Source organism: Parambassis ranga, chromosome 2, assembly GCF_900634625.1.
Source record: "Parambassis ranga chromosome 2, fParRan2.1, whole genome shotgun sequence".
Taxonomy (NCBI): domain Eukaryota; kingdom Metazoa; phylum Chordata; class Actinopteri; family Ambassidae; genus Parambassis; species Parambassis ranga.
Window position 1 is genome coordinate 16,598,611 of NC_041023.1, and position 26,590 is coordinate 16,625,200.

General features: G+C 41.4%; 1 protein-coding gene across 1 annotated transcript in view; it reads right to left on the reverse strand.

Moving 5' to 3' along the window:
* Positions 1-26,590, reverse strand: part of ptprua (protein tyrosine phosphatase receptor type Ua) — a 178,614-nt gene that overhangs the window by 12,095 nt on the left and 139,929 nt on the right. The window contains exons 14-23 of the mRNA XM_028429850.1: positions 23,660-23,798; positions 21,358-21,387; positions 20,756-20,916; positions 20,279-20,466; positions 16,482-16,554; positions 14,183-14,259; positions 8,506-8,542; positions 4,433-4,530; positions 2,511-2,627; positions 2,233-2,387 (exon numbers count right to left, since the gene is read on the reverse strand). Of these exons, the coding sequence (XP_028285651.1) occupies positions 2,233-2,387; positions 2,511-2,627; positions 4,433-4,530; positions 8,506-8,542; positions 14,183-14,259; positions 16,482-16,554; positions 20,279-20,466; positions 20,756-20,916; positions 21,358-21,387; positions 23,660-23,798 (1,075 nt within the window). The remainder of the gene's footprint in view (positions 1-2,232; positions 2,388-2,510; positions 2,628-4,432; positions 4,531-8,505; positions 8,543-14,182; positions 14,260-16,481; positions 16,555-20,278; positions 20,467-20,755; positions 20,917-21,357; positions 21,388-23,659; positions 23,799-26,590) is intronic.

Sequence of the window (26,590 nt, forward strand, 5' to 3'; positions counted from 1 at the left end):
ATTTCAGCAATTACTAAAAGTACCAAGCAGATATTTACCCGTGTAGCTTATGTTCACTTTTATTACTGATGTGGATTGTTAGGTGCAATCATTTTATAAAAAGGTAGAAAAATAAAATGAAGTATTATCCAATTATGGGCACTAGTTTGCATTTTGATATCACTTCTGCAAATAAACATCAGAATTACTCAGTTCTATATTTTTGAGCTCTTACTGACTTAAACGTCATATGGACTTCTTGGAACTCATTGGAATTTTTATCAGTCTGCATGGCTTCCTATAGTGGAAGAGGATTAGGACCACTACAAAAAGTGAATTTAGATTTTTTTTTTCTCAGTTTAACCTTTGTTTATAACAAGCAGTACAGTAGAGTTTGGTCCAGTGTAACTGAACTCTAAAGCGTACCAAAATAAGTGCTGTACTGGTTGTGGGCACCCTTTCTGTTGGGATATCAGTTTGATACACGGGATACACGGGATACACGCCCACTGCTGTTCGATGATTGGATGAGAACTGTCGTCACTGTGCACATAAGATAAAGCCTTTAAAACAAACACAATGGTGCAATTTTTACACAACAACTGATGCAACACATGCAGAAGAGGTGCCTTGTAGTAGTTACACAAGCCGTACCGAACTGTGCAAAAACGTTCCATTCCACATGTTCGTTATGTTCCGAACCATACTGTACTGCTTGGTGGCAACAAAGCTATAGTTTTAAAAAATAAAATAAAAAAATAAAGCAATTATACTGACCAGATTCTCAGAATACACACACAAAAAAAAAAAAAAATTTAGTGAAGTGTTGTTTGTTTTGGAGGATTTTCTACAGTTGGTTAAAAAAATTTTAAAATATTGATATATAGCATAATTTTTGTTCCTGTGGTCAATTGAAAAAATGTTGCTGTAAATAAATAAGAAATGTTGTTATTTTTATGATTTATGATTTCTAACTTTATAATATGTGTATACTGCAGGAAGTCATAAGCCACAATTGTGTGTTTTCCATATAGGATAAGGACTGCAGGTGTTGAGGTACAACCATTGTGTTGTGCTAGTGTGTCATGTGGAATGGAGTGATGATGCAGTTTGATCAATGAGCTAACCTTACATTAGAGCCCTTTTCATTCACTTATCAAAGGCATGATAATGAAGAGCTGCACCAGTTCTAAAAGCGTATGCTGCTGTTGAGCCAAAAGGACAGAAGGTGTGACTGCCTGTTTACATCACTGCGCTAATATAGTGATTAAAGTACTGAATGAGGAGGGAGCGTTTGGTTCATTTGGAATAGGGAGAAGAAAAAAAATAAATAAATAAAAGTTCATTCTGGTGCCATTTGCACTGTTCAGATTGGCAGATAAGACATCAATATTTGATTTTTGAATGTCACCCTGCATCATTAGCGTTACATGGGGGAATTAAAGTACTCTGACTGACAGCCATGACGGTCATGCTGCACTTTAACATGAGGGTTATTAGGCTGAAAATCATCTGCATCTTAGAATGACACAGGTAGAGACAAGATGCTTTGTACAGAAGTATCACACTTCGTTTTTAATGTATTTAATGAACTACTGGAGTATTTCCATGGTTACAAAGTGATTTGGGATATTTGGCTCATACAGTGGGATCAGCAGTAGGAGTTTGGCTTTTGAATCCATGATGCAATCACATAATACTAAATACTATATTGCGATTGATCTGAAAAGTTTACGCTCAAGTTAAATATGATGTCATCACATAGGTTTAGGAAGATATAGTGGGGCTTGAATGTTTGTATATATTTAATATTGTATATTAGTATAATTGCTTTATTTTTTTCGTGTGGAAATGAGGTCACAGAGGTCATGTGGTCATGCCAGAGGGCTGCTGGGATTTTTTTTTTTTGGTTGGAAAGTCTAAAATTGACTTTTGTTTTAGTTTACACAGCATTCCAGCAAAGGAAACATTCCATCTGTCAGGCATGGTGGTGGTAGTATCATGGTTCTGACCTATATATTGCTGCCCATCAGGACTCAGGGGGACTTGTGTAAAAGTCAGCTGACATTTGGGGTCATATTTATGCTGAAATATAGACATTTTTACAGCTTCATTGTTAATCACAAACAGACACCAGGAGGCTGATAGTGATTTTAAGAAGTTAACTGTGCACTGCAATGAGTTAAAAGTTTTAAGGAGATAGGAGGAGAGCTCCTACAGCTGTGTTTGACTCATTGTGTGAGGTAGAGTTACCTGCAGTGGACCACCACAGGTCCGGCATCAGGTGGTGTCGAGGCCTTGACGCGACGCAGGAACGCCAGCAGGCCCGTGGCATGGTACGGCACGCCGTGCTCAGGCCAGGAGGTGAAATGAAACTGGCAAACTTCGTGTTTGGCCGGGTAACCTCTCTGCAAGATGCAAGATTTAATGCAACGAAAGACTAAAAGAGCGAAACTGAGTGAGAGAGAGAGGTTTGGCGTACATGACATGAGTGGAGTTGATATAGAAATTACAGGGAGAATGTGACTCACCCTCTCCATGGCAAAGGTGCGCACAGTGTACTCTGCCAGCGTTTCTGTCTTCAGTAGTGTTATCTTAATGTCACCGTAGAGCTCAGTGTCATCAGGCCAATACTTACAGCACTTCATCTGGACAAACAGAAAGGTTCACACACATTTATCTCCACAAACATACACACCATGAAACACTAAGGTGTCAACAGTGAGCCAAACCGCACCGCTCTAATCCTTCACTGACCTTTGCTTAATATTTAGACAGTTGTTGGCATCACAATTGAGACTACCTTGTTGACACCAAGGTAAAAATGGTTCGATATGATTTTTTTTTTTTTTTCGCGATCTCATCCTCTTAGAACTCAGTGATGCTGTTATTTACCGTCCACTGGTGTGTTTTTTTAGAGAAATGGCTGCTTTGCTTTTCTGTTCATGCAGTGTTTATTTGGGGGGACTTTTTTCTTCTCCTGCTGGCAGCGTTTTTCCGCTGCTTCAGACTGCATGCTCATTTTCTGAAAAATACACTATCCTGGGTCCCCGAGAAAAAAATGAACATAAAGAGGACTGAGGCCCCAACAAAGCTGAACTAGACCAGAACGAGGACCCGGTCCTCTTTGTAATAAACTCACAGTGTGAACACAAAAAGAACTGCGACCTTTTTCTGTTGGTCCACTTTTTGATCCACTTAAAGAGGACTGAGTTCGGTTCTTTTAAAATGACACACCCTTAAAAACACCCTAAGATGCTGTTATCCAGTCAGTATTTTGCTACACACACACAGTTTGCTTTCATTAGCCATCAAGCTTTGATTTAGGACCATATCTTGAAGTTTAATATGAAATGATTGGATTTGTGTGTCCACACCATTGACAGTAAAAACTATGGACAGAGCTTCCGTGACGTCACCCGTTTGTTTCTGAAGAGCCGTTTTGAGTCTCAGTGGGAGGTTCCGGGACGCCATGTTGGCAGTGTCACGTCAATTGAAACTCCGAATATGGACAAAGAGGGGGGGCACAAGCGGGGTTTTAGGGGGGCGGGCGATCGTGGAAGCAGGAAACTCACGCTGTGATACGTCAACTGTCTGTCACTCAAGTGGCAACGCCCATAATTAGGCGTAATTTTAAGTCCGAATACAATTGAAACGAGTGAGTTGTAAAAAAATTCACCCCCCGTACAACTGACACTAGAAGAGAACCTATCATCTGAGACGTCAGCGATTTTTTGTACCAGGCTGTAAACATGTTCTTTTCTGCTGTGAAGTCGGCCATTTTAACATGGGAGTCTATGGGAAATTACTCGCTTTTGGAGCCAACCCCCAGCTGTTGCAGCGTGAATTACAAGTTTTGACACTTCCGCATGGGTTTCAACTTTGAGCCCCGAAGATTGCCGCTTGGTCCACACAGACCCAATAAATTCAGATCACATGAGCCTGGTATTCTTAATGTACAGCCTGTTAGAGCTGTGGTGCAGCAGATTTAAATTTTTGACAGCATATAGTCTAGTAGGAAGTACACAGTAAAATAGAAAAATACAAACAAAAATTAAAAAAATACCAAACAATGTACAACAACCAACCTTGGGATCCAAATTTAGTGATGGATTTACATGTTTTCATAAACTCAGTAGCAATATAAAGACATTTGTTTATTGCTAATAGCGTTTCCAGACTGTATAAATATTTGGTGTCATACACATTTTCAATACAGCCTCAAGGGCCTTCATATCCATCAAAGCGTTGACCTTGGACCGCAGCCACAAAAGCCAAAAAAAAAAGGTGATCACTCATGATCAGACAGCGGTAGCCATTCCTCTCTAACGAAACGGAGCTCCTCTGATATATAGTGGATGATAAAGTTAGCTCCAGAAATACATTTTTACTCCATCCGTCTTCATAAATGCAGTTGAAGAGGTCACAGGACAAAAGGTGAGGTGAACCTTACCCTTCCCACTTCCACCAGCTTGGTGATCATGACAATACTGAAGCAGTTCTCCTGCCAGACCATCCGCCAGAAATCGTAGATCATCTCCTGCTTGGGGCCTGCGAAGGAAAAGGGAGGAGTAGATACACAGTGGAGGTATGGGTGGAGGAGGAGGAAGAAAGAAGGTGCAAAAGATGAGCCATAAGTCAGAGAAAATAGCAACAATAACCATGAATGCAGAGGCACTGTGTAATCCATGCCAGGGAGCAGAGTAACAACGTGTCATTCGTGAACTATTGCCCGCTTTCTCTTCTCCTAATACTATGGAGAAATGTCATTTCAATGCACCCACAAATCCTCAGCCATTGTGCAAACAGGCTCCTGCGTTGCCTTTCCCAGGCCCCCCCTCCCCTCCCCTCCCCGGCAGGCTGACACAAATCACAGCCCTCCTGGAGCCGATGACACTTTCATTGATTTCATTACACTGTGGCGTTGATAATATCACAAGGTCCTCCTTCATACTGACTCTCCTGCCAAATACACTACACCCCTGTCAGCGAACAAGGTGTCTATTCACATCTACCCACACAATTTGTTTAATAGGAGGATCCTTTAACAAGCCCAACGATTCGTTCTTCAGACATCATGTATGAAGTCTTTATATTATTTTCCTTTGTGTCATGGAGCTCATCTCATTGTCTAAAAACTATTTTTTTTTAAAAAAATCTTGGATTTAATCCGCAGCCAAAGATTGTATTTGTTTTTAAAGATTTATGGAATAAAGTATGAGCATGGGCCAAAACTGCACAGAACGGATGAGAACAGATCCAAACATTCTCCTCTGGTTGAAATACTTTAGGATCTTTGTTTGGTCAAAGCGGGAACAAGAAAAGAGTCCAAGAGGACGAGGAGTGTTCATGCCGTAAAGCTCTTCAACAAACATTCCATTCCAGTAGTATTTGAACCCAGCACCAACACTGAGACAGAAACAGGTTCACCCCAGAGACAAAACAGCCAGGGGAAGGCACAGCAATTTAGTCTATGCCGTTGAGTGCAGTGAGATATGCTTGTATCTGTACATTGGTGAAACCAAAGAACCACCTCAGAAGTGGCCGGCACGGCACAGCCGAGCCACCTCCTTAGGCCTAGACGCATCCATCTATAAGTCCATCTATAAAGACAGTGGACGCTTCTTTGAGGACGAATATGTACACATTTTGGCAACCTATGTAAACCAGAGGAGGATCAGCTTGGCTTCACTCAGGGCTTTGGTCATGTGAGTTTGACTAGAGATCTGCCCACAGAGGACCTAAACATAAATCATAGAGGTCCCACAACAACAGTAGCAGAACTGATGAAGCCACTTGTGAAGCTATGCTTCGATTATTTGGATATAACTTTTGAACATGACTGTAAACCAGGATGAGGCAGCAATAGAAAAGAACCCAGGCTGACAGGGAGTTTTCTACTGGTTTCCTCAGATGTGGAATCAAAAGTCATACCTTTGACTACATGCCCCAGGGTAAACATGTAAAGACTTATGCAGGATTAAAAAAAAACAGGAGGAGGAAGAGAAAGATCATAGTCTGTTCAAAAAACTGCAAACAGAGATTTCCCCTTTAATAACAGCTGCTACTGTATATACTGGTCAACCCAAGGTGAGCCGGCAACAGTTTTAATGGGCAGCTACTTTAACCGTGCTTGTTTTCTCTCCTTTTCCTCCCCTGTTAGCAATCGCTGCGGCAGTTTGGACATGTATTAGTGATATGAGATGTTAATTTTTCAGCAGCAGCAGGAGAAGCGCACTAATGCGTCGCCAGAGGGATGGGGCAGCGAGCTGAAAGACGGATGGTGTTCCTGGCGGTCGGGGTCAATCTGTATGCATAGTGTAACGCGTCGCCGCTTTGGACTGTGGGGGCTTTCAGAGTGCGCTTGGCATTTCTCCTCCCTGTCTGCCTCCCCCCCACCCCCTCTCCACGAAGCTGCCCGCTCCCTCATCTCTGGACATAATAGAGAGTTAGCCCAGAGCACCTGCTGCCTGCTGCAGAAGAACAGCTGCTTTAAGACTCTTCTAAGATGCGATGAATGGAGGCAAACGTGACGTGTGCTCAGAGCGTGCAGGTTGTTGTGATATCAGGCTCAATTTGGATATTTTTTTTGAATCGAGATATGTGTTTCTAAAATGTTTAGTGAGGAGGTAAATGATCTTCAACACATTATCATTATTGCTGATGTGACCTATGTAAAGCTTATTTAGGCATATTCTCATTACATGGCCTCCCAAGGGGGGCTCTCCAGAGCCTTTGAAGGGAGGCTCAGTGAATGTAAATCATTGAGTCCAGTTGCATCGATTTAAACTATTGGAAATGACTATGACCTGGATGACAGATATTCACAGACAATAGCACAATTATGTGTGATTTTGTCATAGAGAGATCAAATAACATAATCATAATCGTGCCATATATTTTCAAGCTTCATGTGAGGGGAGGCCCAAAATCGACATCATGCCAATCAGATCCAGCCAGGATCCAGTGTTCTGTGAACCTTCATCAGAAGGCGAATTTGTATTGTTTTTTTGTGTTTGAGTGACTCTCTATCTCCTCTACCAACGTTGGTGGTAACGCATTACCTAAAGCAGTGTTTCCCAACCTTTACTGAGCCACGACAAGTTATTAAGCTAGCAGTTGCCCTGCCAGATCAAGACAATGCATGCGCAAAACAAACAAATAAGTCTGTTTGTATTAACTAACTTTAGGGGGTATTTAATAGTTCTGCCCATCACTATATGCTGCTGGTGTCTAAGACAAATTATTTACAGTAAATGAATAATAATTTTTGGACCAATTAAATGAAATTGGATCATTTCCCACGGCACACCTGATGATCTCCAAGGGCACACTAAAGTGTGGCTATAGGGAACATTAACATAAAGTACTCAAACTTCTTGTTTTGCATCCTCAGCATCCTGTTGTGGGTCTACTTGTTATTGTTGTCACTTTTTATACTTGTAAGCCAACCCATGTGTCCACTCGATAGTATGTTTCTTTTGTAGTGAAATGCCCAATCAATAGGTCATGTTATTAGGCCTTGGATTTTTTTTTTTTGTAGTGGAATGATGACATTCAGTTACAGGAGAGTCAATACATTTAAAGAAAAATGTGCATCCTATGGGCAGTCTAAGTAGCAACACACAATATATCATAAAGGGGATTTTATTTTCAGTAACGCAGACACAAGTAACTCTTTTATGCCATTATCTTCCTCCAAAAATAACTGTGTCCTCTGCCTCCTTGTGGGACAATAAATAAATAAATGGATAAAAATCATCATTTCATAGGTTGAGTGTGGTAAAAACACAGACAAAACCACCTGTCCTAACCTGTAGTATTTTAAATGAGTTGTTTTTTTTCCAGATTTCTATCACTCTTTAATCCAGCATCTAGGTGTTCTTTTGAGCTTTCGCTTCCACTTTAAAGGCACTCTTTCCAACCTCTGCCTGCAAGCTGGAATGCAGGAAGAGGAACATGTGAGAGACATTTTCAGAGGTTACTTTTGAGAAGCAGGCAGAACTAAGACCAAAGTGAAAGATGGGGAGAAATCAGAGCGGGATTACCAAGTGAAAAACACATTCACTGAATAAACAGAATCAGAGCCGGGAGAGAATAAAGAGAATGTCTTACTCGCTCTCTCTCTCTCTCTCTCTCTCTTTCTCTCTCTCTCTCTCTCCATCAGCATCCCTCTCTCTGGGTAGAGTGTGTGCCGCTTTGGGAATGCAGCCTACATAGTGTATCAGACAGACATCAGAGAGAATGGTGCGCCACACATGCAGATGGTGGGGAGGAAAGAGAGAGAGAGAGACCAAAGCGCCGCTTCACAGACAGTGACAGTCGGCGGTGTTACAGTGTAGAATGACTGACAGTTACAGTGGGTTGTTATGGGAGCGTTCCTCACAGACGGAGGGAAGTGTTTTTTTTGTGTGTGGTGCAAATCCAGATGTGATGCAACCACCTGGGCTCTGTGCTGTTTAATAAATCAGCTGGCTTGTTTCAATACTGTCAGCTGGGCTGCTGTGTAAATATTAGCAGACTCACCTTGAGTAGCGATGAAATGGTTTGATCGCTGGTAACCCTGGAAGAAAGAGAAAAAGAGACGGCAGAGAGTTAATAATTACAAAAAGCACATTGATGAAGTGGGAGCAGGGGACTCTCATTCCACCCCCCTCCCATTCATTCTCTATTTCCATTTTCAGCATCAAATCATGTCTTATTCATCTCTGATTTCTGCTGCGCCTTTGACTGAAGATCTTTCTGCTTAAATCATAATGAGCTTGTTTGACCGGCCAAAAAAAGAGAGGAGAATCTTTCAGACTCTTTTTAGGGACCGACTCTGAGGGTGAGGGTTCACGCTTGAATTAAAATGCGCACAGACGTGGCATTAATTCAAGTTTTTCCTGTGCCTGTACTTGGAGCCAGGTCATTACATGCGGAGTGAGTGAGCTGCATTTCAAAGGGCGGCCTAGTGTGCGGTTCTTTGCATGCAGCCAAGACTGCTGATCAAAGGTAGATTGACAAGTGAGGGATCTTCAGGCCTGGGAGTAATTCTACCTGAGTGACACTGACTGATCTGGCTGTCTCCTTTCTGCTCCGCTTGGCATTATTGCAGTTATGATACAGTGTGCACAGCCCTGGAAGGCTATTAGTGGCGTCCTGGCCCTCCACCAGGTAAAAACCCCCCACCCCCTTCCACCACCAACCCCACCAACGTGCACTGAATGCAAAGCAGCCCGAGCTTGATAGATCCCGTAGAATCAAGATTTACCCCTCGTGGGGTAAAGTGATTCCAATTGTTTATACAAATACTGTACAGACACGCACACTGCCTCACACACACACATACACACACACATGATAATATACACATATGCAGCCAGGCGGCAAAACAAATTACATTCCATAACTGTCATGCCAAAGAGGGAAAAAGTTGAGATGGATGGCCATCACTATGAAACAGTGCAGCGACCCTTCATTCCCATGAGCCTCCGTTGCCGAGTTTCCCTCGGCTGAACCGGTTTCCTGTCTGTCGCCTTGGCAACCACGCTTTCTAACAGCAGGCGAGTGGAACATCTTCAAGAAATGTGTATTCAGAATGGAGTGAAAAAGAAAACATGCACGGACTCATTTTGAGATGAGGAGAAATTATCAATTCTGTGAAAAATAATAAATATATAAAAAACAATTGTTTGTCTGCATGTTTTTAGCAAGCTGTGATGGGGGAAACATGCTCAAGTCCTGAAATAGTTCATATTTATCAGGCATCTCAGAAACACTTTATTCATCCTGGCAGCATGAACAGGAGGGCGTCAGAGTTTTCTTCCACTTAAAACGAAATCCGCATAACTCACAGCCTGTATCTAACAATCACCACTGGGTGTTCTGCTGTACTTAAGCAAAACATACATATTTTTTACCAAATCTCAAAATTACACATGTTATATATCCACTGTTGTACTTTCCAAGAGACTGAAATTATTCCTCAGAAAATTGCAAAAAAAAAACCCTGTACATTCTAAACGATAGGGTTGTATGCTTTGATGGAGTGTTTTAACTTATTCTGTAAATCTCGTTTTACTTTACAGTGCTATATGTCACCTGCTGGCACTCTGAAAGCACAACTTTAAACCGAAATGAGACCGTGCAGCACGTCTTCCAGCAGTACTTCATGATAAAAAATACATCGCTTTAGGTTTATTGCAAAGACCTCCCTATGGGGGTGCCAGAGATCGCAGGGGGTGTGCACAATTTTGGAGGTTGTGAGGTTACCAAAATTATATTTGTGCACATTAAATTTATAAAGTCCCAATATGTTTTAATGGTATAATCCAAATTAAAACATATTTTTGGTCCACATTGCAATCCATTGAGCTTTATTACCTTTGACCTCTGAATTTGCGGAAACATCCTTCAGGTCAGCTAGCGGGCTAGGCTGGGCTAGACATGAGTTGGGGTTGGGGGTCTGGCTCGTATTGGACACAGGCATAAGGGGGGGCTTCAAGGAACAACATTTGGGAACTACTGCTTTAGCCTGTTATAGCATATATAGCATTTTATATTGGATGCATTCTTGAACACCTATCTGGAAGTTAGCGTGACACCATTTAGCAAGTTGGCTAACTTGTCAGGTTATTGATAGTTTTGATGTTTTGAAGGGCAAAACATTGCTGTCTTCCACTGCCTAATGGTTGTTGTGTCATTGGATGTCCTAAAGGACTAGGTGGACTTTGTTTCTACACATACCAACTGAGACACAAGAGGAGGAGGTGGTGGTGGAGGATATGTGCCATTAAACATGCCTTGGATAGGGTTAACAATGGCAGTGCACATGTATGGGCAGCTCAAGTGCAGACTGCATGTATTAATTATTGTGTCTCTAGCCATAGATCATCACCAAGGCGACCCACCACCGTGGACAAAAAAGAGTCAAACTAGACTGTTAGCTAAGATTATGTAGTTAGGATGGGGCTGTCAGAACTTCATGCTAGCAGTAAGGTGAGGGAATCTCCACCAGGTTGATTTAAATATCATTTTTTTTAAAAGACTGAAACATGGCTGCCGGTGCTGTACATGAATTGTTAGTGATCAGAACTTGCAGTCTGTCTTCCTATCTTTGTTTTTCCTTCTGTTGAAAGGTGATCCAAATATTTAGATCTTAAGACTGAAGCTAAAATACAGTGCTTTTTCCACCATAGAATAAAAACTATAAATATACATATATATGCGTTGCTGCTTGTTTGTCCCCTGTAGGGGGCTTGGGTTTAGCTGGACCTGGCAGGTAGCATGTTGTGTTCAATCATCAACCTTCCTGCAACACTTATTCTGTGAGGACAATTCATTTTTTTACTGTGCTACCACAGTGTTTCCAATAGAGTGAGAGTTAAATGTGGCAGCAGCTGTCACCTTCAGTGTGATTTCACTTCTATCCAATTGCCAAAACAGTCCATACCGACTCCACTGACATCTGTGTACAGTGTTATTACAGCCTGGTCAACCCAGCAGGCGCTCATTTCTTCATGTTTGCCTACAAGTCATACAGCCTCTCTTAACAATACAGTCATACACAGTCTTGGTGCACATATTTTGAAGTGTTATTGTGAGAAAACAACTGCTGAATGAATGTGTGTATCTGCACGAGATGTAACACAGCATGAGAGGTGCTGTTCTTTTGAGAGTAAGGGGACAAAGTAGTCTCTGAATTCTATTAGAAATATCAAACAGCACTGATATTTGAAGCAGATTCAGTCTAATTTACTGATCTCAGATTATTGTTGTTTCTATTGATCTCAGATTGTTCCCTAACACTGACAAAATAAATAAATGATGGGTCGCAAAATATGATGCCTGTCAAAGACAGAGAGGGGCTATGCAGATGTATATCTATTGTTAAAGCAACATTATTGGTTCAATATGGCAGGCTGCCACAGTCTATAATAGTCAACAGGAAACACTGTATTATGTACCGGGAAGTGACACTTTCTGTCTCCACTCTGAGATGCTTGATAAATACGGTCCACGGCTGGCAAACCTTCTACAGTGGGCCCCCACTGTCTGTCTGTGAGTACAAGCTTTGATCTGACCACAACTTTTTCTCCAAACTAGCATACCATCAGCCCTTTTTCTAGGACAGCATGAACTCCTGGTGAGCATCTGACTACAGATGAAAGAAGACAGAGACTGCTGCAGTCAGTGTGGAAAGGTGGGGTGGGGGTGTGGGGGTGGGGGTGTGGGTGTGGGGGGTGGGGAGGGGAGAAAAGACAAGGTAAATTCTCAGGGGAGAAAAGTGACGGCTGAAGGCAGAAAGGGAAGGAAGATCTGCTGTTGGAAGGAAGCCACGGACAGCGAGAGGAGGAGGAGGAGATGGAAAGAGAGGAGAAGCAAGGTACTTACTTCCCTGTTTATCCGAATCTAAGAGACGCCAAAAAAAGGTTGAAAACAGGGAGGGGGCGGGAATCAGAGAGAGAGACAGACAGAGAGAGAGAGAGAGAGAGAGGAAAGGTAGAGGAGGAAACAAGAGCTAGTTATTGTGAATAAAGTTCAGGAAAAGAGGGTAATGAAAGGGTTAACTTTTACTGAGGACCTGTGGAGAGAATTCAAGCACACCTCAATCTTTCTTTTTAGATTGTGAACTAATAAAATATCAAAAACTGGACGAACAGGTGCAATGTGAGGTAGAGCCAAGGTAAGCAGGTGATGTCATACACCTGAAATAATGTATAGACAAAACAGTGCCCAGTATATTCACTGTAGTTTGTATTTTTACTGTATATATTTTCAGTATTTTGTTTACAGTAATATTTTTGTCACAGAAAAATTAAAAAAATAAAATAAAATAAACATGAGGAGTAAACAAAATAAAATAAAATAAAAATGAGGAGTATAAAAATAAAATAAATGAGAACTAACAATATAAAATAAAATAAAATAAAATAAAATAAAATAAAATAAAATAAAATAAAATAAAATAAAATAATTGCTTTTTTTTATCCCATGCATCTCATGGTCAGTTATATATTACCAGCTGTTGTATAAACTACATTTTACAACATATTAAAATACTCATCACATTTAAACTTCAACAGTAACTACAGAGAGACAGCTTGAAGGTGACATGGCAGAATAAACCAGGTCAGACTGCTTCAGCCAAGTGACAAAGACACACAATCATGAATACAATGCATGAATACAGTTCAGAGAAGGTGCAGAAGTGTATATTTTTCAACAACAAAGCACTACCTGAAAGTGGGTGTCGCTTTTTGAGCACTAGCCAGAAACAAAAGGTGGCACTATGTGAAAGATGTACTTTGTGAATAAGTGGTGAGGACAAAGGAGAAGATAAGCTGTGTGTTCCGGCCTTGGCCTCTTCTGTGAATCACTTGGGATCATTCTGCTGCGTGAGATCTTGGCATGTCGTGCTGTCGGCACAGTTAATGACACGGAGGTCCCTGGAGTCCTAATGGAGCCTTAACGGAGCACTAAAGGGGATAAAGTGGCAACACACAGCAGTGTGAGCTTTGATGTTCGGCTTTAACTGATGGTGCCGGCATTGGCTGAGTCAGCCTTCCGCTGCTACTGAGCCGGCCCTCTTTACATTTGCTTTTGTTCAGCAAATAGAGGCTGCACTGATAGGCCGTAACAGACTTCGGGAGACTGAGCCACAAACACAGGCTGAGAGCTCGTTTAAGCTCCCTGCAGGTGACCCTTGTGTTATGACTGAGCAGCAGAGCTAAAAAAAAAAAAAAAAAAAACATCCTTGAGACACTATCTGATGCAAAGCTGCAGAGATTGGATCTCATGGGAGCACGGGCTGCTGCTGGGACTGAGGAGGCTACTTACTAGAGCCGAACTGATGTGAGATGAAAATATCTGAGACCAGATGAAAGGATCAGCTGTGTTATATCGGGTCCAATTGCAAAGCGCAATGTTGCCTTACAAAGCGTTTTTGGGTGAGAGGTGCGAGGCCCGCTGCTCTGAGCTTACGGGCTCTTGTAGGATCTTTGGTGTAAAATCTCACCCTAAAGCCTACATGTTGTGGTAGAGGTTGTGGTCATTGGGTGACGGTACAGACTGAGCAACAGCGTGTCAAGGTGTCGACCGGTCAAGCACAACAATAAAAAAAATGACTACCATAGTCAAAGGTCGAGAGGGAGAGCTGTGGGATCAGCGAAGACAGAGGTGAAGTGAAGCGGGAGGAAAAAGAAGACTTAAGGTGACTTACGTCAATGTAGTTGGCGTTGACATAATCGGAGCTGGGGTCTGCCAGCAGAGAGTGGAGCTTCACTCGATGACGATCATCTGGAATGCACAATAAATTTTTTTTTACGATAAATAGGTCACCTCACAAAACCTTAAAATAAACACAATAATAATTTGAATAATTTCCCTATGGGGATTGATAATCTTAATCTTAATTTAAAATTTAATCTTAATCTCTTAATAGTTTTTACAGAGGTAGATATTGATGATGTGTTGTAGACTCATCTGTAACAAAGAGAGATGAGACGTTACCTTCTAAGACGTTCCTAACCTTGTAGTCTTAATGCTAATACATTACCAAACAGTTTAAAAGCTGCAACATGGAATCAATCCAGTTGAGTAAAACTGTCAAAAATGAACTAACTTTATCCATAAGTTAGCATGCTAACCAGCTAGGCATGGTCTGTATCCAGTCTGCTCTCAGTGCGACAACAGAGAGGAAGAGGTTTGATACAACCAGATGTATAATGACCTGCTGAAAATTAACACATTTACAATGAATATCTCATTGAAATGATGCAGTTGCAGCACCAAAGTTATATCAAGCTGTAGCTAAAAGCTTGTGGACATTATCTCTGCCACGTTTCATTTCATTCACATAAAGAGAAACAAAATTACAGAGGGTTTTGTCTGACCTATATAGACATCATTGACTGTTGCGGTAAGACTTGCATGTTCCTGCAATGTTTTAATAACAAGTAAGTGAGGTCTTACAACCCAGTCTCATCTAATGTAAAATAGTCACATCACTTCATCACATCCCTTTTTTGTTACAGGCAGCAAAAATGTCACTTAGAAATATATGTCATGCCTGCAGTGAATTTTTTATTCTGTTTAACAGTTAAAAGAGTTGTTGTAACGTACTGACACAAATCATTTTCATGACAGCCAGCACGACAACTTTCAACCATACCCCGCCTAACTAATTCCTAACACTGATCGTGAGATGTAATGAGATGGAAGTGACGGTACCATGAAGTGGATGTGAACCTGGAACTCTTAGGTAAAAATTGGCTGTTAGTTTGTGCCATCCACCACCTTAGCAGGGAAAGTTTGTGTATGCAAAACAAGACGAGGATGATTTGTATCGCGTGCATAAAAAAAAAAAAAAAGAACAGACTGACTATTTCACATAATGGGATGAGACTGTTGGATTATTGCATAACACATCATCATGAAAAGCCCACTCAGCATCTCATAAATATTTTACAGAAACAACATTTCGGAGAATCTTGACTACATATTGCACCTTTAATGCCTAAAAGTGGCTGTAAAATGTGTAGCAAAGTTATACAGCCACCCCCCACCTTATTTCATGGACCTTGTTGGTGCTTTTATGTGTGTGCGTCAGCCCCAATTGCATTTGTTTGTATAACCTGTGCTGCACTGCCAATTTTCAGCCAAATGCACATCCAGATGTCACTGCACAGTTGTTACGGTACAATTACTAGCGTACCATTACTGGTGCACCATCCCTTCAAATAAAGAGGATAGATATGTGAAGAGCTGAAATATGAAATACAAAAGTAAACAAAACATGTCTCAAGGACAATGTTGATGTCTATCTGTTGATGTTCCACATCGAGTGGTGAATTTTCGTCTGAACAGCTTTCCATCCAAACACATTTATGTTGCCTAGCAATGCATTTTGCATCCAGAAGGGAGTTGCCGGTCAGTGCTTGGCCTTTTAAGAGGAAGCAAATGCATCATGTAAGGTTGCCCACATCATGTCTCCTTCCTACAGTGTCTAAATGATGTGTTTTGAAACAGAGGTTAGCTGTTTTGGCACAACACAGCAGCAGCAGCACAGGGTCATAGGGATGCAAAATACACAAATATAGGACAAATAATCAACCAATAGGAAGCTCGGTGTGGCCTGAGAGGTTAAACTCAGGTTAGAAAACATACCATATTTAATTGCTAAAGTCACCGCTGGCACTGTTTTTGTGCAAACAGTTGAAAGATGACTGATTTTGATTTAAAATTTTGAGTTTAAGTTCAATATTATTCACCATTAAAGCTGCACTTTAACAATCAATTTTAATTAATCAAACGTTAATCACGGTGTAAGACTGGGAGTAAAAACAATCATTGGTTGGCTTTGGCTGACTCCTAGGATCAGAGCAGAGAACCGTCGTTAAATGCTAATCTACTTTTACAGTGCGTGTGTAAAAAAGCCATTAATGCTAAGGTGCTTTGTAACCTGTGATGAGACGCAGACCAGAGCGCAGGCACCACAATAAATATATCCAAATACTTACGGTTGAGCAAGCTATCGTGCCTTCCTTTGGTCTTGTCTTTCTTTTTGGTGACATCCCAGCCATCAAAAAAACTCTGCAATGACAGAAAAGGACAAGTTTAATATAACGTCATTGGGGATTTGTTGGCCCTTGGACACTTTCGCATTATTGAATGTGGCCCTCCCTAAAAAAAGAAAGTTTGAGCACCTCTGCCCTAAAGTTTTCTGACTGCATTATACCATCTTGCCAAGTCATCAGCAGACATCTGCCACCACGTAGAGTGGGGGAGGGCAGACCGAGGCTGAGACATGACACGCGGGCTGCCATGAAAGACGGCTGCGGCCTTGGGAGGGAGAAGGGGACGACCCGCTGTAGTCATTCTCATTCTAGGTGCAGCGCGAGGCTCTCTGCTTCAAGACACCATGGCTGTATAATACCTCAGAGTTAAAGTGCTAAATTTGTGACAGCTGTTTATGACACCCATCTACTAAATGTGCTGGTGCAGCGAGATGAGTCATTGAATCTAAATCAATACTAGAAGCAATAGAAGGTGGAGGGGAGAAAAAAAACAAAAAACAAACATGAGCTTGGATAGGCTTGAGTCGTGTCGTGTTTTTTTGCATTTAAATACCCAGCCTGATCTCCCTGCTGTAACGTAAGGCACATCTAGGTTCTCATACCAAAGCGTGCCACCGTGCTCCCTGAGCAAAGTGGGACAAAAGATGGACTACTTGATGAGGGGATTACACCTGTCACTGAAATGTGTACAGGTAATGCCAGATCTAATCCTAACTTAACAGCCCTGACTTTGTCCAGGACACCTGTCATTTTGGGAGTAATGTTCACCTTCATGCAGTTTCTGTCTCATTTTATTAGATAAATCCAACTTTAAGCCCTTACAAGTATGACAGCTAATGTGTGTTATGTATTCATAAGTAAACAGTACACAGATGTGAAATAAAGAACTTCCTATAGTTACAGCTGCAGTTGCAGTGGTAGTAGTAGTTGTAACAGTAGCGGGAGTAGTAAGTGCAGTAAGAGCAGTACTAGTAGTATTAGTAGTAAGTGCAATAGCAGTTGTAACAGTAGTGAGAGTAGTAACTGCAGTAATAGTAGTAGTTGCAGTAGTACTTGAAGTATAGTAGCATAGTAGTATAGCCACATTAATACTAATTTCCTTGAATGGTATCAGATTTGAGTGACAGTTGGCAATATTTACTATATATACTCAGTTCATATGATATATGATGATGATCCAAGTTTTTATTATATTATCTCATGTTGTTTTGTTGTTTTTCTTGGCAGCTATATTTGATTCTACATTGGTCAATTTCAGCATTGTACAGTCACACTCTTCTTGACAAGTTTAACCCCTTCATGATAACGAGCACCCTGTTTGTGCCTTTTTGTCGGTGGCTTTGGTCAAGACAGAGCAAGCTGAGGCAGGAAGACACACACAAAATTTGTTTTTGCCCAAGATGAAGAAAGATCTCTGCTGTCGACATCACTGATGACTACATCACTGCTGTGGGCCACTTGTTGCTGCTGACATGCTCACCGTCCCTATACTTATTCATCCCAGTGCTACACGTCTTGTACTCTATACCAACATCAAGGGATCTGACTCATTCACAGCACCCCACAATGCCTTGCAACATGTCTGATCAATGGCAGAAGCAGCACGGCCCTTTGGGAAATAAGGGGTTATGAAGTCCGACAGCGGTGTGCACGCTGATCTCCCTTCATCTTGTTTATTTCTCCAGGCGATGGGGAGCCAGACTGAGAAGTGAAAAAGGGTCCCATATATTGATTTTGTTGTGGGGGGAGGGGAAATTTGTTAGACTCCTTGGGGGATAGCTTAATGAATCAAAAAAAAAAAAGCCTGCACCTGGCTTACTGCAGGTGGAGGTGTGAAAAAAAAACAGAAAAAACTGGTGGAGGACATCTTGTAATAGTAAAAACAAAGATGATAGGGGTAACTTTGGAAAGTGTAATTAGTCTGCGCAGCATCCAAAAGTTCTGAATATCGGTATTATCTCTGTAATGCAAATCAAGTCAAGCATTTTACTGTGCGCTCATGAATATTAAACACCCTATTTAAGCCTCCTGAAAGTAGACTGTAGTGATCTGCAGAAACAAGGCACTAAAACATTTCTGGGATACCATTTGACATGTTTGAGTGCATTAGCTGTAATGTGCCCCCACCCCCCCTTCTCCACCGATCCATAAACACTTGTTGTACGTTGCTTTAAAATTGCAATTTTTGCTCACAATCGCACTCTATAAAGCAGTGTTAGGGCTAAATAATGTGAATCCGCTGCTTTTCACTACTGATCCTGGTACACGTGCACTGTGCTTATTCCATAGCTACAGTAGGTCCAGAGTGCACTGTCACCGTCAGTGGAAAAAACACATCTCAGGGTTAACTGAGGGGGATTTTAAGTGGCCTGGCTATTAAGACTCAGGGATTTTTAACTTTTACATGTTTTTTTATATATAGCAATTTTATGCAATTTTATACATTGTATCAATAAGTGCTTTTCAAAACTTGCCACCCCACACACACATATCTCACATATTCCATAGCTACAGTAGCTCCAGAGTGCACTGTCACCGTCAGCGGAAAAAACACATCTCAGGGTTAACTGAGGGGGATTTTAAGTGGCCTGGCTATTAAGACTCAGGGATTTTTAACTTTTACATGTTTTTTTATATATAGCAATTTTATACATTGTAACAATAAGTGCTTTTCAAAAATTGCCACCCCACACACACACACCCCATTCAACAGTGTAAATCTTAGTTAGAAGCAGGGGATAAAAACCAAGCAAATGCTGTCATCAATGATAATACTTATTTTTGGTAAATAAGGAAACACCAGGGATATGCAAATAAAAAAAAATGCAGTAAAACAAATTAAAAAAAACAATAAAATTGAACATTTAAATACTAAAAGCGATTACACATTTAAAAAGGTTTACCGTTAAAACCTAAAACATAGGCTGGAATGCGAATGAGTAATAAAAATAAATAAATAATAAATTAGGCATTTGCTATAACTTAAGATTCTGTAAAAGTCAAAAAATTCTACACTCCTTACTGAAACTAATATGCCATGACTGAATCTTTTGCAATATGTAGTCATGTTACAAAAATTCTGTATTATTTTGATTTGCCAGCTTTGCAAATTCATGTGAGTAATATCGTAAGGCTTGAGTTTTCTGAGAGAAAACAAAACTATGAGAAAAATGTGCTACCTTATATTTCTGTCAAATAAATTTGGATATTGTTTTATTGTTTGTGCATAAAAAAAAATCTCTCACAAATGATTTCCACAGAGGTGCCGGACTTTATATCTCAGTGAAAAAACTGACAAGAATGTGACAGCAGTGAAAAGTACCTGAGAAACTTCATGATGGGGGTTCAGAGGGTTAGGAAATTAATTAAAGGCTTCAAATTGAACTAGACTGTGCAACAGATGGAGAAATTGCAGTGGGATTGCTGCTATGGCCATTCTTCGTCTGCGACTGCTGTTCTCTCTAGCCGTGATTGTGCTGTTTTCATAGAACTGCACGACTTTATATCAGAGTGAAAAAATGACTCCACAGGGACTAAATATATAATCTGTTTGTGTAAGTTCTTCCGTGCTGCACAGGCAAACTGAACTTATTACTGATTTTTGTGCATGGGGCTTTTGCAAGAGAAGTAGGTAGTAGGAAGGACAATGTGAATGTGGATGCTTGTGAAGACTTTTGCACAACAGGTATACAATCCAAGACAAACAGCCCAGACACCAAAGTTCTTACAATATTTCTTACCTCATACTCCTGCTTGAAGCCGTATCCCTCTGCGGTCTTCATCTGGTTGATGTGTTGAAGGAGGTCGGCCACCCTCACGGCGGGGTGCAGCTGACCCGTGTGATACGGTGAGCTCTTCCTCCGGCAGTGACGTTGGGGTGAGCCTCCCAATAGGCTGCTGGACTCGTTGACGGAGCTGCGCTGCTCATCTGGGAACGACAACACACATTGTTCAGGGCTTGCTCATGTTGTTTTTATTTATTTATTTGAGTCAGGTGAAGGAGGAAAAAAAACATTCCTGCAGGGCTGACTGGCACTGCAGAATATTCAAACAGACAAGAAACTTTCAGGAGATTTCTCTGCTGAGAGCACCTTATGTCTGGTAGAACAGATTGGAATCATGCTTGGAAGTAAACATGGCTGAAGGTCAGGATGGAGGGATCTGTGTTCTCTGTAGACGCTTTCTCATGAGTACCCATATGTTCCTAGCTGTCTTACTTCGAGCGTTGCAGCCGTGGGCATCCATGAAGGAGTGGGCCATCCTCTCATCCTGCTGGAGAGTGCTCTGCTCTGTCATGCTGCAGTCTAAAGAGCTCAGCTTCCGACTCTTCTCCTGCCTGTAGGACATGGCTGCCTTGTTTATGGCCACCTTCTTCCTACTGTAGAGAGGCAGGCAGAAAGTTGGGAGGATTGAGAGACAGAGAGAGAAAAAGAGAGCAATAATAAGGCAGAGGACAGCAGAGAAGGGGCAGGGTGAGAGAAAGACAGGCAAAGAGATAAGGAAGAAAGGAAAGGAGGGTGGGTGAAGAGATGAGAAATTGGACTGAGGGGGGGAAGAAATATAAGGGCTCCAAGATTGAAACTGGACGAGGGGGGAAAGTGAGATTTGGTGATAGCAAGAGAGTGCTGAGGGTAGTTGGGGTGAAAGGAGGAAGAGGAGGAGGAGGTGGGTGGGTGGAGGCGGGGTCTATACAATACTGGAGGATGGGAGATAGCAATGCTTATTTCCACTCTAGTAATCCTGAGACTACGAAGGGCAAGCAAGGGGAGGATGGCATTAGGGTGTCGGGGTGGAAAATGGAGAAAGGGAGTTAACTTACGGGTAGTAAGGGTAAGAATAGAAGTCCCTTCTGATTAGCATGAAGGAGGAGGAAAGGAGAGAGACAGAGAGTGAGGAGAAAAAAAAAGAGAGGTGACTATGGTTTATCATGATGGGCATCAGAAAGATAAATGAGGATGCTCAGCGTGTTGGAATGCTCCTATTAGCGAGAGGTGTTGTGGAGCAGGACATCAAAAATGAAGAACAAAACTCAGATGTGCAGCAACACGATTTGAGATTTTACTGTCTTTTTCCATTTAATGTTTTATAAATTTACTGTGCTATCCTTAAATTTATGTGTGGAGATGTCAACTGCTGAATTAAAATGCGGAAAACTGAAAACCGTCATTACTAACTTACTCAAGGCCATATCTACCACTAAGGTCCTGCAGTCGGACATACTGTATGTATTTTTTTTTACAGGACTGTAATATTCTATTTGTGTGGATGGTTGGACAATGAGAAGACTTAATGCTTTTGTTGATTATTTAATGTCGGTCAAAACTGCCAACACAAGGATTTTTGGTGCGCATCTACACCATGTGGTATGGTATGGGTACTCGGTGAAGCCAAAAGCAAAAATAGGTCCAGATAGACTAAGTATAATACGCTGATTGAAAACAATAATGACTATTTAAATCAACGTGGATCACTATGTCTCCAAAATAAATGATAAGCTAACCTAGGAATTTGATGTCACTGACATCACCCGTAGGTTTCTCTGCGACATGCTCCAAACTGCTACGTTGGCAGCATCACAGTCAGCCTAAACTCCAAATACAGGCAAATAGGCAAATAGGAAGTAGAAAGCTTGCTGCCTGTCATTCAAAGCATTTACCGCTGTAAAGTTGCATGATGGGGATTGACACGCTTTAGGAGAAAGCCCCTAGATGCTGTAGGGAGAACTGCAATTTTTATTTAACACTAATGCTTGAATGTTGCTGCCTGGTCATGCATCAGTAGTAGACTTGACTCACGACACAAATGTAGAGAGCCAAAGCATCATCTATATACAGGCAGTTCTTAGTTGCTATGGGAACAATGACTATGATAATAATAATAATAATAACTATATTATATTATATATTATATATATATATATATTTATTATATTATTATATAATAATAAATATATAATAATAACTATGACCACTTGCAATAGCTACAGAAGAACTGGTGCAGGTATTGGTACCTTTACTTGTCCTAAACTTAAGGAGGAAGGATTTCTGTAGCAAACTCCATGCTTCTTTTAATGTATTTTATAAATTTAATGTGTTGGTTTTATTCTTAAATGATGAATATTCAGTTTATTAAATAATCAAACACCAGCCCACTGTTTTGCCCTGGAGCTCGTTGGCCTTGGGTGAGAGTCTCTTAATCAAAGTCTTTAAATAAATAGTGCAGAACTCAGTTTTTGGAGGCACATTCCCTCATTTCTGATGCTTTTCCTGCATTTTGACCAGCACCCCATAGAAAATACCACTGCGCAGAGGGGATCTGGGATTTTTCCCTCTGATTACATATGAACATACAGCGTCTCACTTTGTACATGCCGAGAGACAATATCTTGTGGCTAAATATAAACGCTGTGGCTGTCTAGCTCCTTTGTGCCTGCAAGATTGGTCCACTGAATCTTATCAGTCACTGCCTTCTTCCAGACATCCCCCCCCATTCATTCTCCCTTCATTCACTGTGAGAAAATTCCTCAGGGCGGAGTACTTCCTCTCACTCTCTCTCTCTTACACACGCCCCCCACCACCCCACCCAATAGGAGAGAGAAAAAAAAGCAAAAACAACCTTCCTAACCAATTACTAGCCCATCCACTGGCACCTCACAGCTGCTCGCCTCATGTAATTGAGTGGGCAATGGAATAACATGCCCCTTGATGAAATATTTCGCACTCAGATGAGTGTTCCGCCATTGCCCTGGTGAGCGAAAGAAGAATACACCGCAGGTGCGATCGTCGGCAGAGGTAATTTGAAGGTGGAACGCAGCCAGCGATTCTAGCGTAAGCGGGCTTTTGCGTTTGAATGTGCTCAGCCAACACGCAGACCTTGAAATTAAAAGATGAGATGAAACACACAAAAGGCTGGCTGGAGTTGAGGATTAATGCTCTACCGTCCCACTAACTCTGGTTGTAATTCACTCTCTTTGCCAAAATGCCATTCCCTCCATAGACCCTAACTGCCAAGAGGGATAGAGACAAATTTACTCCTTTGAATGGAACAATAGGACTGTAAATGTTTGGTCTGACCCCGTCTCAGTTCCGCTGCGGTGCAAATATTTCTTCGCATCCACTCACCCCTTCTTGACGATGATGACGATGGCGCCAAGCAGCAGAATGAGGACCACCAGGCCGCCAGCACAGGCCCCAAGGATCAGACCCATGTCCTCGGCATGTTGGGATACCTCCAGGGCCCTCTTGGAGTCTTTACAAGCAGCTGTATGAAAGAAGATGACAGTGGGGAATATCAAATCATTCATGTAGTGATTTGATGTAAATACATTTATTTAAGTTGATTGCTTCAAACAAAAGGACTTTTTTTCTTTCCTTTGTTGGAAAACTTGCTAGACTTATGGCATGAAAAAAAAATACCCCCCATAACCACACACAAAAAAAATAAAATACTTTTCCATTTGTCAAAGCTGCACACAATCGATGCAACGTTTTGACTTTTATTTGTTTGTTTTTATTTTATGACTCCAGCTGAGGTGTCTGTCTCGGTGCTGGAGGAATTCAGTTCAAACAGCTTTTGAAACACTAAAAAAGTTACCGCCTGAGTCAGCGTGGTTGATGGTTTACAAGCCTCCCTGTGAAGAGTTTTTATTTGGAATATTTTTGAATATTTCATCTCTATCAAACTGTCTGAAAATATTGGAACACATCAAAACCTACATATAAAGATGGGCAACAATATGAACACAGGCAAAGTGAATTAATTGCATGTAAATTAACTGCATGGTAACATGTTTGCCTTGTACAACATGTCAAAGTGTTAGTAGGAGCCCAAACAATGCTCTTCCCAAACCAAATCTAGCCACAAATTCCCCCACACTGCAGTTCCCTGAGTGTCCACTTGAGGTTGACCCAAAAAATTGAGTTAATCCCCATAGATGCTCAAATTTACAGCAAAAATTCTGTATTTTCCGGATTATAGGTTGCAATGGACTATTAGTCACACCAGCCAAAAAAAAGGACAGGAGCTCCCCTGAAAGCCTACTTTGAGACATTTAGAGGGGACTCTAAGTCAGTTTTTGGGTCACAGGTTACAGACTTTGGATTTTCTGTACAGTCAGGTTCCTGAAATAAATATAGTAAAACGTGCCAGTGCGTGTTTATTTGCTGTTGCATGTAAATGTAAATCACTATGTTTTTAGCGTCACGTTGCCTCTTGAATTTCTCTTAACTTAAATTGTGCAACTGCAGGTCTCTCAAGTCTCACAGATTGAGAAGTTCACATGATTAGCTTCACTGCACAGAAATTCCTATAAACTATAAATGAGTAAAAGGCAGACTACTGTGCGCTCATATAGCTGTCTGGAATTAGCAACCAATCGACCAATCAGAAAATAGAATTCCTTATTTCCAGGTGAGGTCTTAGTCTCAGCTGCAAGCACACGTTCCATGAATGTGCACGTCATCTATGCTCGGAATGCAAAGTGTGGACAAGCTGGAGGTGGAAGAGAACCGTCAGGAGAGGGACAGAACAGCTACCAATATATTTGTAATGGGACGTCAGGACACAAGGCTAACTAATTGTATATTTTTTCATATAAGTCGCACCTGAGTAATAGTCGCATACCCTGCCAAAGTATGAAAAAAAGTGTGACTTATAGTCTGGTAAAAATGTTTACAGCCTAGTATACGCTAGCTACATTAATAATTATGTTTTGTATGCACTGTTCAGCTATCGTCACATTGTGGGATTCTTAGCAGGAAGTAGAAGATACGCTTTTGTCCCAACGAGGGCAAACGACTGCATCTTTCATCATTTTTTTTTTAGTCCTTCCTTGAAGCGGTGTGGTGATAAAGATGTCAAACAATTTCTCTTCTAATGCTTGAAATTGTATAATATGTGATCAGTTCTGGTTACAAACAGGATGTTAGCGGATCCCACTGCAGCCTGCTCGCATCCGAGGCGTACGCTAATCCAGGCAAGGCGATTGTACTGCACTGACAGGATAAGGATATATATCCGCCAGGTTTATGCAAACCGTCCGATGAGGGAGCACTGCAGGTTAGGGGTGGGGGTGCGGGGGGTCACGGCTGGAGCTTACACCTTGAGTGCTTGCAGCTAAAAAGCAGTCTGCAAGCAGGTGTGTTACCGTGCAACTTAATCACCGGGGCTGCAGCGGAATAAAGCGCTCACTAGACAGTATCGGGATGGGCTCCGGCGCTCTTTCCTAGCACTGATATCAGGCACCACAAAAGGGCAGCTGAACATGTTTGGCTTGTGGAAGCGATGGAGCTCTGGTTATCTCGGCGAGCTGATGCCTGGCGCTCTCATTCAGGCTGCTATATTCCCTTCCTGTCACAGCCCTGGTGCATTTCTGCCTGTGCTAGCCAGCAGCGTGAAATCTCCCTCTCCCTATGAATCATCTGGGATCCCTGTTGTGTCCTATTCAAAGGTGAAAATTTGTTATTAAGTGAATGAATTGAAGGTGTATTATTACACTTCTGCCAGCAGGCTCTTCATTAACAAGCTGATGGAAAGAACAAAACAAAACAGTTTTACGGCCTGTCAGTTTGACAGCAGAACAGAATTACAATCTATTTATATAAACCAAGGGATGTCTGTAAGCGTATCTGTCTGTCATTGCTTTATTTTAAGGCTACTAAACTCAAATTAAACTTCCAAAGTGCAAAATCCAGGATTTTCTATCCCACAGATCACACATCTGTTGACTATATCTATACCTCTTCCATATTTACATAACATTGCAAAGATGGAGCTACCGTCTTATGCTGAAAACAATTGGATTTGATAACTGTGGATTGGACACTTAGCAATCTCCCCAACAAGGAGGACTATTTTAATCTACGAATAAATCCCTTTCCACTCCAAGTCCCTGAGTAGAAGGACGGGATTGTCAACACGAGCCAACATTTCATCCTTTTTCTCCGTGTTTGGTCTACAGTTTGTCAGGCAAGACACATTGAATTGGGCTAAAAATTACCTGCGCTGAAATGGCTCATGTATCATCTACATTTTCGCAGCACTAATTCCATCAC